Below are 11,899 nucleotides of genomic sequence, written 5' to 3' on the forward strand. Positions count from 1 at the left end.
CGCGTGTGCATGCATGTGGGTTCAGGGTCACACGTGGGACACCCCCCTCCACTTCAGGCTGGGGAGACCCCAGGACACGCTGCCCAATGGCCCCACGTCAGGTACCTGTGCAGGTGCCTCCATTCTCCCGGGGTAGGTGGCCGGACCGCGGCAGCTCCGGCAGGTGACGGAGGGATGTGGCCCAACACCGGCTGGGCTGCCTCCTATTTATAACAGGCTGCATGGGGAGGTGCTGGGGAGGGGCCAGCTGCCGGGGGCAGCCCTGCCTGCTCTGGACACGGAAGGGGAAGCCTTCGGGGACAGAGGTGGGGTCCCTCCCCTGGGCGAGTGCCTGGCCCTGACCCCAGCTGGGAGTGAGGAGGTTGTTCAGGTTTCTGGGCCTTCATTGGCGTGGGACCCCCTTGGATGCCGGATCTGCACCCCGCTGAGCAGAGCTGTTGGTCCTTAAGGTCAGATCTCCCTGAGGCGAGACACCTGCTCTTCCTGCTCCTGCGGACCCTGTGTGTCCCGGCCCCTCAACTCCCCGCCTTCTCCTCTTGCCAGGCCGGCCCGGCTCACTCTGCCAGGTCTGAGCACAGGTGTTTGTGGCTAAGGGCTGCTGGGCAGGGGCCTCTGTTCCCGGAATCCAGGTGTCCCCCAGGGCCAGCCAGCCAGCCGCTGGGACGGGCCCTAATTATGGGACCACCTGGGGCCTGGGTGTGGAGATGGCGCTGGTGTCCCAAGGCACCTGGCTCAGCCTCCCCGTCCGACACTGAGGCCACCACTGAACACACCACCCACTGCGGTGCCACACCAGACGCTAAGGCCATACCCCATACACTGAGACTACACGCCATGTGCACTGACATGCCGTTACCCATGAAGGGGACATGCCATGTCATGGCCACACACATGCTAAGACCACACACCACATGCTAACAGCACACACCACATTCATGGCCCAAATGACACCGTCTCTGAGACTGAAATCCTCGGCCCAAGTGTGGACGTGTGAGGCCAGATGGGGTGCTGCAGGTAGGACGACCCAATGCCCCACCCGCAGGGGGACCCACCATCTGTGCTCCCACTGGGGGACCCAACACGACCCCAGCATGACCCAGAGGCCTCACCGTCCCAGATGACCAGAACTGCAGCCTGGGCCCAGGTTTGAGGGGTCAGCTCAGGCCCTACTGCTCCCTCCTCCCCAGGGCAGGCCCTGGGTCCCTGGCACCCCACCCCCATCAGTGCTGAGGCCTGACAGGCCGTGCTGGGGCCCTTGGCTCTGGGGAGGGGGGAGGTCACCGGCCTCATGGCTTTGGAAGGCGGTGGATGCTACCGGTGATGCCTGGGAGAGGGAAGTCGGGCTGGGGGCAGGGCTGGCCCTGGACTCACGGGGTGTGGGTGCGAATCATGACTGTGTCACTGTGATCTTTCCCGAATTACTCAGCCTCTCGGAGCCCATTTCCTCTCTACATGGAGGTGCCTCTCCCTGTGCAGAGGGGAACCCCCAGCCTCTCCAGAAGGAAAGAGGTGCAGGGAGAGGAGGTGAGCGAGCTGATTCCCACGGCTGAGGGATGACGAACAGTCCCGGTTCTGCCCAGGGCTCAGGCCAGCCCTGCAGCAGCCGCTCAGGTCCTGCCTCAGGGTCCCTGGATGCACCAGATTCAGGTGAGCTGCCCGCCCGCCCACCCTCTGCCCATGGACAGGGCTGGGCCCATCGGTGCTTGGTGTCCACCATCCATTGTCCTGTGGTCAGTCAGCCTGCCCGAGAGCCATGTGGCCCTGCACAGCGATGGCCCCTCTGGATCCGTCCCAGCCGACGACTACCTTCTGCCTCACAGTCAGGATGCAGCATCTTCCCAGGCACAACCCGTGGGGGGACACCCCACCCCCCACATGGTCCTCTCCTGGCTGCCCCTTGAGGGGGTGCGGTGGGCAGTGTGCTGGCCTACCTCGCCACCCAGCCCACACCTTGTCCAGGCACCAACCTTCCCCCTGCCACCTGTCTGCCACCCTCCTGCCCCTCTGAACATCCCCCATGGTGGCGAGGGTGCCCTGCGTCTGGGACTCCCCTCCCCTCGACCCACTCACTGGGGTGGCCCAGCTCTGCCTCCCCTCCCCCAGGGCCAGGGAGGGGACCGTGGGAGCGGAAGCGAGCCTCAGCGCCTGTCCACGGGTGCATAATGACCCTATTCATGGGCCGGGTGGAAACTTCGGTCGGGGAAACAGTGGAAGTATTTTTATGAGAACAGCTCTCCCCATGGGCAGGGGCTGGGCAGACGTGCCCACAGCGGACCCCACCTGGCACAGGTTCCGGCAGGGGCCAGACGCGGGCACCCAGGAACTGACTCTCAGGGGCCGTGGGCCGGTTTGAGGCACGGATGGGCCAGGGTCCTCCAACGCCCGGTCCTTCTCTGTTAAGTGGGCAGAAGAATTGGGCCCCAGCCGACTGGGAGGAGCCTTTTTTTTTTTTCGAACCTGGGACCCTTGAGTCCGCAGGCCGACGCTCTATCCACTGAGCCAAACCAGTTAGAGCAAGATTTTAATACGTTTTTATTGATTTTTAGAGAGAGAGGAAGGGAGAGGGATAGACATCGATTAGAAACATCACGCGCAACCCGGGCCCGGGCCCTCACCTGGAATCGAACAGCGACCTCTGGGCGCCTAGGTCGGCGCTCAACCACTGAGCCACACTGGCCGGGAGCAATCCCGGTGGCGACCGGAGAGACCTCCCTCCCAGTCCTGGGCGCGCAGGTCACGTGCCTGTTCGGCTGTCAGGCCAAGGTCTCATGCCACGCTGTCACCTGAGCTGCGTGGACGCGGGCGGGAGGGATGTCCCGGGAGCAGAGCAGGTGAACAGATGCTGGACAGTCCGTCCAGCGAGACTGAGGGACTCGCGTCCTGCAGGTGGTTGCCTGCCTTCAGCTTTTGGCTGTGCTCCTGAGCAACCCGTACTGGGTCGGTCTCTCTCTCTCTCTCTCTCTCTCTCTCTCTCTCTCTCAGAGCGAGAGGCCCAGGCAGCGTGGCTCGGGTTGAGCGTGGACCCAAGAACCTGGAGGTCACGGTCCGATGCCCGGTCGGGGCACACGCCTGGTTTGCGTGCAGGAGGCAGCCCATCAGCGATTCTCTCTCGTCATTGATGTTTCTATTTCTCTCCCTTCCTCTCTGTCTCTTTTTTAAAATATATTTTTATTGATTTCAGAGATTTCCTTCCTTGTAACACACCTGACGTGCGCTGTCTGGGGACTTGGTTGTGTGGGAGCCTGAGACGGGCCAGGGTGTGGGAGGTGCTGCGCCTGTTCGGAGGGGACAGTGCGTAGTTCTGTGCACACAGCGTGCGGCCTCAGGGCGAACGGGAAGGGAACCGAGCAGAGGAGACGTCTCCCGGCAGCCCCTGGAGGGTCCTGGGAGCCCTGTCTGCGAGCGGCAAACGGGAGCCCTTCCTTGTGCCAGCTGAGCAGTTGGGTCATAAACGTGACCTGGAAGCTCACGGCTGTGGAAGACACTGGTGCCTGGGCAGGCGTGGCCAGTTGTGCCTGGTGGCCGCCTGTTAACCTGCACGAGTGTCCGGCGCGGCCCCTCCCCGGGTGCAGGCCCGGCTGCACTGGAGCCACCGTGCGTAGTTCTGTGCACACACAGTGCGGCCTCAGGGCGAACGGGAAGGGAACCGAGCAGACCCTGTGGGGGCTGTGCTTGGTGCCAGGTGCTGGCCCAGGTGAGCCACCTGGCCCCTGGGCATCTCCGGGCAGAAGCTTGGGAGCAGCGCTGTGTGGGCAGCGCCGCCTTCCAGGCTGGTCTGTGGCTGCGCCTGGCACACAGCTGTCTGCTGGGGCCTGGCGGGCACCTGTGTCGTATGGAGCTGGGCCGGGGGAGGTCAGTGAAGGAGAGAGAGTGGAGGCGTTGGACTAGGAAACCAGGGAGGCTTTTGAGGGACTGGGCTTTCGAGCTGCACTGGGCAGGGCCAAGGTGAGTTTCTGCCAGGAGACGGGCTCCCGGGCAGCCGTGTGCTCATCAGAGGGGTTTGGACTCGAGGCGGTTCCGCGGCCTTGCAAGTTGGGGGCTGGGAGGCTGGCTGGTGCTGCTTTTAGAAGGGCTGGCGGGCAGGGGAGGGGTGGCCTGGCGCTTACCTGCTTGGCTGTGGGGGGTCCTCAAGGGCTGTGGTCAGAACTGCGGTGACCAAGTTCGCCTGCCTTAGTGTCCAGGAAGGACTGGAGGCCAGGGTGAGTTGGGGGGGAAAGGGGAAGGGACCTCAGGCAGCAGCAGGGGTGGGTGATGGTGCGTGCAGAGGACCCCTGGGGGCGCCCTGCTGGAGGCCCTGGGTGCGGGGCGAGCACACCAAGCTGGTTGTGGTCTGTGGGGCTGGTGCTCTGGGGAGGGTTCGAGCTCTGATGAGGTGATGCGGAAGCGGAGGCAGGAGGGAGGGAAGGAGCAAGCCCATGGCTGACCCTAGGGAACACATGTGCGGAGGCTGGAGGCTGGAAGGGCAGGCGTGGTGGGGGTGGGTGACCTCAGGTTTGTAGGGACGGGGAGGTTTGGTGGGGAGAGAGCCCGGCCACCGCTGTCCGGTGCTGTGGCAGATGAGTTGGAACACCGGGTGGCAGAGGCGGTGGAGTGGGGTAAGCGGGAAGGCAGGCTCCTCCTCCGCTGCCCACATCCACTCTGCCACCCCGAGGCCGGTGCTCCCTCCTTCCTGCCCCGCACACCCTGTGTCCCTGCTGTCGGTCACACTCTGGACCAGCGGCTTTCACACTTCATTTTTAGCAGCATGACTTTCTGCCTTTCCACTGACGTTATGAGAAACTCTAGTAGGTGAAGCAGTTGGGTTGGAGCTGTTCTGGTGCCTGTGAGCGTGGGGCGCCCTGTCTCCCCATCTCTGGGGCACAGCTGTGGTGTCCCAGGGCTCCCTGCCCCAGGCCATCTCTTCTCTTGAGTGACTGCTTCCCTCCTGGTCCCCAGCCTTTGGTGCTGCCCTGCACGTCCCGCCTCTCCCATGCCGTCCTGTCTGTCCCACGCTGCCCCGTCCATCCTGACACACCTTAACGCTTGGGCCTGAGACCCTCTGGAGCGTGCTTGGAGGCCTGGCCTTGCCTCCCTGGCAGCCTTGTTCGCCACCATCTCTGCTCCTGACGCCGTGACCCGGCGCCGTCCTGGGCACAGTGCTTCCTCAGGCCTCTGCTCTGCCCAGCACATGCATCTGAGTCTTTCACGGGTCCTGTCTCTCCAGAACCACAGAGGCTCGTTGCTCCTCTGTTGCCCGTGCTGGGGGTGCTAAGGGGGGTTTTGCAGGGGCTGGTGGGTGCGTCCTGAGTGCTGTGTCGTCATGGAGCACAGAGCTGAGTGATGTGTGCAGTGACCCGGGTCCGGTCCGGCTTCAGACACCCACCCATGGCTGCTTGGAATTAGAGCATCTGAGGTTGCTAAGTGAACGTTGTGGCCGGGCAGGTGGAACGGGGGACTGTGTGGCCCACGGTGTTGGGGTGGGTGAGTCGGGACAGCTGCAGCCTTGGAGCTGGGGCCGCGTGAGATGTGCACGAGTGGTGGCTGCTGGGCTCTGGGCAGTGGCACCGTGGGCTGTGTCCTTGTCCCAGGTGAAGACACGTGTTTACTTTCCACAGATGAGCAGCAACAGCAATAAGAGAGCTCCAACCACAGCCACCCAGCGACTGAAACAGGACTACCTTCGGATCAAGAAAGACCCCGTGCCTTACATCTGTGCCGAGCCCCTCCCCTCCAATATTCTGGAATGGTAAGGCCTGCGTGGTCCGTCACCCTCCCTGGCGCACCAGGTTCCCGCCGTGGGTGGGGGGCTTGGGACTCCACCCGGAGCTCGGAAAGGGGCTCCTGCGCCCATTGGGAGGCCTGCAGACACTCCTTGTGGCGGCAGCTGGGACACAGCGGGTTGTCCTGGACCCCTGCCGCGGGGGTTAGAAAGGGTCCTCCCGGGAGAGGACTGCGTCTGGGAGCCCACGGGGCTCTGGCGTAACCCACAGCTGCTGGGGGAGCTCCTCTCTCGTGTCTCCTCTGCCCTGTGCTCCTGGCTGTGGAGGAGCCTGCTCTGCCCAGGGGAGCGGGACAGAGGGGCGGGCCCTGCACTGGCCTGCAGGTGCCGTGGGCTGTGCCTCTGCACACGCCTTCCTCGTGTGAAAGTGGGTCAGGAGGCTGCACGCCTCTACGAAAGGCTGCCCTTCGCAGGGTGGCTGGGGATTTTGAGAAATGAGGTGTAGGGCTAAATACTAAGAAGCATTTTCTCTTTGTTTGAAGAGTATTTTACATTTTAATCTTAAAAAGGAACTAAATTTTTTTTTAAAAAATCCAGAGGAAAGAGATTTAACTAAGTTAAAAACAAGTATTTTCCAACTGGGCGGTTTGTAAAGTTAGTGATTTCAGAGAGAAAGGGAGCGGGAGAAAGAGATAGAAACATCAATGATGAGAGAGAATCATTGATCTGCTGCCTCTTGCACACCCCCCACTGGGGATCGAGCCCGCAACCCGGGCATGTGCCCATGACCGGAGTCGAACCCGGAACCCTTCAGTCCACAAGCCGACACTCTATCCACTGAGACACACCGGCCAAGGCCCAACTGGGCACTTTGGCTCAGTGGTTAGACTGTTGCCTGTGGACTGAAGGGTTGTGGGTTCGGTTCCTGGTCAAGGGCTTTACCTTGGTTGCAGGTTCAATCCCTGGCCCATGCAGGAGGCAACCAGTCGATATGTCTCTCTTGCATCCATGTTTCTCTCTTTTTCTCTTCCCTTCTCCCTCCCTTTCACTCTCTCTGAAAATCAGTGGGGAAAATATCCTTGGGTGAGGATTAAAGAAAAAAAAGTATTTTCCAGATGGGACAGGTGTCCGGGGATCTGGGCCCACCTTCCTTGGCTTACAGATGAGGGGGCGCTGGCAGGTGGGGTGGAGGGTTCTCAGGGTGATGGCCTCAGCGTGAGTGGGGTGGCAGTGTCCCAGCAGGGCTCTCCCTGCCCCCAAATAATGGCAAAAAACAAGTGTGGCCCCCAGGACACAGCAGATGCAGGGACCCCTCCCCCCATTGAGTCAGGGTCCCCAGATTCAATCATTTGCTAAGAGGACCCACTGTTACGGTTTATTACAGTGAAAAAGCACAGGGCAGAGTCCATAGGAGACCAGGCACAGCTTCCTGTCCCCGTGGACTCATGGACACTCTCCACCCGGGAGCCCGTTAGAGACCCCGTGCCCAGTGTTTCCAGCTGGGGGGTCTCATGGGCACCTCTGCCTGGCACCCCCAGAGTCCCAGGCTGCAGGCCTCGCTCAGCTTATCCCGCCCCAGGCGTGGGAAGACCGCAGTGGTGGCCCCTCGGCAGACAACAGCAGCACTTCCTGGATGAGGCCTGTCCGTCCTCTGAGCTGGTGCTGCCCTGGCCTCCCTGCACCCAGTGCTGCCCTGGCCTCCCTGCACCCAGTGCTGTGGGCTCTCCCAGAACCCAGTGCTGTGGGCTCTCCCTGCACTTGCTTCTCTCTCTCCCTGTGCTCAGCTTGGCCAGGAACTGGAGCAGCGACAAATTAAGACCACACTCCTGGACGTGTCATGTTTAGCTTTGAGGGCTTTTCCGGGTCTGCTGACGTGGGATCACAGTGTGAGTGTGTGTGTGTGTGTGTGTGTGTGTGTGTGTGTGAGTGTGAGTGTGTGTGTGTGTGATATCATATCAGCCAGGAGATAGCAGGTGTCTGATGGTGGTGGTGACAGGCTGTGTGTGGAGGTGGGAGGAGGTGGCTGGAGGCAGGTCTCTGCTCTGGTGTTTCTGCTTATCTCACCTCCACTTTCCCCTTCGTGCTTCTCTGCTGTCTGAGCGTCTTCAGTCCAAACCCCTCTGGTGTGAGCTGAAGCCTCCCCATGGGTGTGGGGAGTGGACGTGTGCGCAGCCCGGGCTCCAGGTGCAGGCGGTGGTGACGGCAGGGCTGTCCCGTGGCTTCTGCTCGAGGCAGCTCCTCTGCGATGTAGTCTGGTTCTCGGGGCACGTGGGCCCTGAGCAGAGCCGGCTCCTGAGCGGCTGTCCCGTCTCGCCTTCTGCGGGGATGTCGGCACCCGAGGAACACGGACCTTCAGTGGTGCTCACGGAGGCTGGAAATTACGTTTTTAAAAGTGTCCGTTGACGTTAATGGTCAGAGAGGATTGATCTCACGTTGTATTGTGGAGGCCAAGTGGTTTGTGGAAACCTAGAAGGTGGGTGACTGAGGGCCGGCTGCCCCAGAGCTGGGGCCTCGCAGGGCCTCCCTGGTCGGCCCCTGACCTTCAGTGTCACTGATGGGTTGCCTGTGGGTGTCTGGCTTGGTGGCCCTGCAAACCCTGGCCTTGGAGTGACTCAGATGGGGGGGAGTTGGGCACCCCAAAGCAGCTAATTTTCTCTCTCCCTCAGGCACTATGTGGTCCGAGGCCCTGAGATGACTCCTTACGAAGGTAGGTCGAGCCGCTGCTGGAGCTCGGGAAGGGGAGTGGGGTTTTGTGCAGCTCTTGCTGCCAGTGCCCTTTCCTGTAAACGGCCCTCTTTCCACGTGGGACTCGTTGGGAGCTCATGCTCGTGTTTCTCCGGGTCCTGGGGCGTTTGCTCAGAGTGGTTTTGTGCGTGTCTCAGGGACCATGTCCCAGGGGCCGTCCGTCTGACCGTGGTGGGTGGTGCCCACGCTCCGGGGTCAGCGGGGTCAGGGCCGGGTGAACAGCTTGCCTGGTTCTCTTGCTGTTTCTGAGGGAGCTGTTGTCAAGGGGAAGACAGGTGTATTGGCCGCTCTCTCTGGCCAGTCCTGGGGCTCAGGGGTGGCCCCTTGTGTGGACAGGGCACTGAGGCGTAGGGAGGCCCTGGGACCTGCCTGGTCAGCAGGGCCTGCCTCTCTCCTGGCTCCTGATGCCATCAGGGTGCCGGTGTCACTTACAGCGCAGACCTTGGAGCTGTCGGCCGTGTGTGGGAGCATCAGCCTGGGTCTAGGGCACGGCTGTGCACAGGTGGGCAGAGCTTTCGCTTTCTCACCGTTAGGTCTTGGCTGGAGCACTGTGTGGGGTTTGTATAAGATTCCACTCGAGAAGAGTGCTGTAGAGAAGGTCTGAGCATGCTGGCGTCAGGCGTTTGTATAAGATTCCACTCGAGAAGAGTTGTGCTGTAGAGAAGGTCTGAGCATGCTGGCGTCAGGCGTGGGCAGCTGAGCGGGAGGGAGGCTCTCTACGGCCCAGGGTCCCCTTCTGGGAGGGTTTGCCCAGGAAACGTGTCCAGAAGCAGACCTGTGGGGTGGGCGTGTTACTGGGGTTACGTGGGGGACATCCCAGTGCCCAGCAGCGGTGCGGGCTCACTGATGGCCTGCCAGGTGGGGTTCCTAGAACTCTGGAAAGATGGGCTTCGGAGCAGTGCCAGGCCGCGTGAAGATGCTGATTAAACCCATGTGTGTTTTTAATGAGCTTGGCTAGAATGAGCTGCCAATCCCCTCAGCTCAGCTCAGCTCAGCACAGGGCTGCCCTCTGCTGACTGCTCTCAGTAGGGTCTCCATGGGACCAGCGAGTTGCTGCCTCAGTCCGTCCGTCCGTCCGGGAGGGACAGCTGTCTGGGCTCTGAGTCGGGACTTTGTGGCCCCTGAGGGGGTGACTGTCCTTCCCTTGCTCCTCCTCTGGCTCCTGGGCGTCTGACCGTGCTCCCCGTCTCCCGTGCTCCTCTCCCATGTCTACGCCGTCCCTGTCTCGGGCCCCACTGTCCTGCTCTCTCTGGGCACAGCCAGCCCTGCGGTCGACACCTGTGTGCCCGTTGCTGGCGCTGCCACAGAATCTCCGGGTTGGTCTGCAGACCTCACCCCTCCCGTCAAACCCAGACATACAAGCTTTTTCTCAAGTTTTTACTCTGAAACTTATATGGAAGGCAAAGGACCTTGAGGGTAGATAGCTCACAATTTTAAAAAGAATAAAGTGGGAGGAGCCCCTCTGCCCGATGACTTGTGTCTGGAGGGAGAGGCGTGGGGACAGGCTTGGGTGGGGCCGCAGGAGTCTGTGAGTCGATGGCCCACGGACTGTTGACCGAGTTGCAAAGGGAGTCGAAGCTGCCCCCACAGTCTCCCTCCCATTGTGGCTTGGTCGCCCTCGACACTGGAATGCAGGGTGCAAGCTGCTGGCACGGGCACCCTGCTTGCCCCTTCCCGCCTGGAGGACCCTCTCGGGCTCCCCTCAGCCCAGGCTCTCCCGAGCTCCCTCTGTGGTGTGGAGTGTGTGTGGAGGCTCAGGGGTTACCGTCTGCGTCTGGCAGTGGGCTGTCCCCTCCCTGCGCGGCTGCACGGCGCTGGAGCCGCCCGAGCCCTGGCCTCTGAGGACAGCGGTGTGGCCAGCTCTCACTGGGGGTTCTCAGGGCCCTGGGCTGCTCTGGTCTCTCCGTGGGCGAGGGGGTGGGCGATGGGGGAGGAGCTGGGCCGGTGTGTGTGCTTAGAGGTCAGTGTTCTTGGCAGGTTCCTCGCAGCAAGGCAGGCCCCTCACGCCCTCCACTGCGCTCACAGGGCGCTGTCCTCGCCGTTCAGGTCGCTTCCCGAGGGGGGACAGGGCCTTCCTAGTGGGTGTGAGTGCTGAGTGCCGTGTCGAGCGCTGCCTTGTGGGCGGGCGTGTCTGCCTGTGGAGCTGGCCCCACAGATGGCCCTCGGGAGGGAAGGACAGTCGCGTGAGGCGGCCGGGGCACTGCAGCCAGACAGGGCGGTGCAGGCCTGACCCAAGCCTGGCCTTGGGGCAGAGCCCTTAGCTGTTTGGGATGGCGTGTGCCAGGCCTTGGGGCGGGACCGTGCCTGGGTGTGAGGACAGGCAACGCCCCTCACCGCAGTGAACGTGCATGTGCACACGCGCACACACCCCCGGTCTGGGTGGGCCCAGGCTCTGCATTTCCAACAGGCTCTTAGACAGGGCGCCAGACAGGGCACTGCAGCCAGACAGGGCACTGCAGCCAGACAGGGCGGTGGGCGTGTGCAGGCCTTGGGGCGGGACCGTGCCTGGGTGTGAGGACAGGCAGCGCTCCTCACACCGCAGTGAACGTGCACGTGCACACGCGCACACACCCCCGGTCTGGGTGGGCCCAGGCTCTGCATTTCCAACAGGCTCTTGGGGGCTGCCCTAGAGTGAGGGTGAGGCCTCGGGGGGATGGACGGGTGGACCTCGAGCTGCGTGGGGGGGTGGAGGCGGTGAGGCCAGCCAAGTGCCGGCTCTGGACCCGCTGGAGGGGGGCTGGCAGGGTTTGCTGACAGAGTGGGAGTGGTAGGGGCAGGGGACCCAGATTTTAGTCTGAACAGCTGAGAGATGGGGTTGCTGTTTGAGGAAAGGAGCAGAAGTCTGTCTGGGACCTTTCTGGGGTTTGGAGAGGGGTCCAGGGTCCAGGCAGAGGTGCCAGTTGGAGGGAGAGCTGTCATGTCTCCCCGTGTCACGTGAGTCAGGTGAGGCCCCAGGAGTGCGGGTCGGGAGAGCACCAGAGAGCTGGGCGCTGCACCTCGGGCGAGGAGAGGAGGGGGGCCTGTGGGGGGGGCTCGAGGAGGCAGGGTCAGGCGTGGTCTCACCCCGTGCTGTGGGGAGGCCGGGTGACCTCGACGCCAGGTCTTGGGGGGGCCATGATGGAATGTGATCTGGGGAGATGGCAGCCTGGACATGCTCCCAGGGACAAGATGGGGGCAGGTGGCCTGAATTGGACGGTGTGGGGGTCAGAGTTTGTTTTCTGTTGTTGTTCAGGTGGAAGGGAGGGTGGGCTTGCCTGCTGCAGAGTGCAGTTTGGTGGAGGAGGAACGGGTGGGTGGGGAGGGGACTGGAGAGGTGACCTCAGCAGACACGCTGTGGGTGGGTGCAGGGGGCAAGGGGCATGTGGGAGCCGTGGGGCTGGCCGCCTGTGTTCCAGGGATGGTCAGCAGGTGGGCACCGCTGGGGGCCTGTGAGCAGGTGGGTGGGGTGGGTGCAGG

The 11,899-nt window shown here is 62.6% G+C and overlaps 1 protein-coding gene across 1 annotated transcript in view; it reads left to right on the forward strand.

The window, feature by feature from the left end:
* Nucleotides 1-2,862: 2,862 nt before the first annotated feature.
* UBE2J2 (ubiquitin-conjugating enzyme E2, J2) overlaps nucleotides 2,863-11,899 on the forward strand; it is an 11,419-nt gene continuing 2,382 nt past the window's right edge. Inside the window, 3 exon segments of the mRNA XM_014543800.1 lie at nucleotides 2,863-2,886; nucleotides 5,595-5,725; nucleotides 8,365-8,405. Of these exon segments, the coding sequence (XP_014399286.1) occupies nucleotides 5,595-5,725; nucleotides 8,365-8,405 (172 nt within the window). The 5' untranslated portion in view covers nucleotides 2,863-2,886.

The sequence above is a fragment of the Myotis brandtii genome, unplaced genomic scaffold, assembly GCF_000412655.1.
Source record: "Myotis brandtii unplaced genomic scaffold, ASM41265v1 scaffold334, whole genome shotgun sequence".
In the NCBI taxonomy this organism is placed as follows: domain Eukaryota; kingdom Metazoa; phylum Chordata; class Mammalia; order Chiroptera; family Vespertilionidae; genus Myotis; species Myotis brandtii.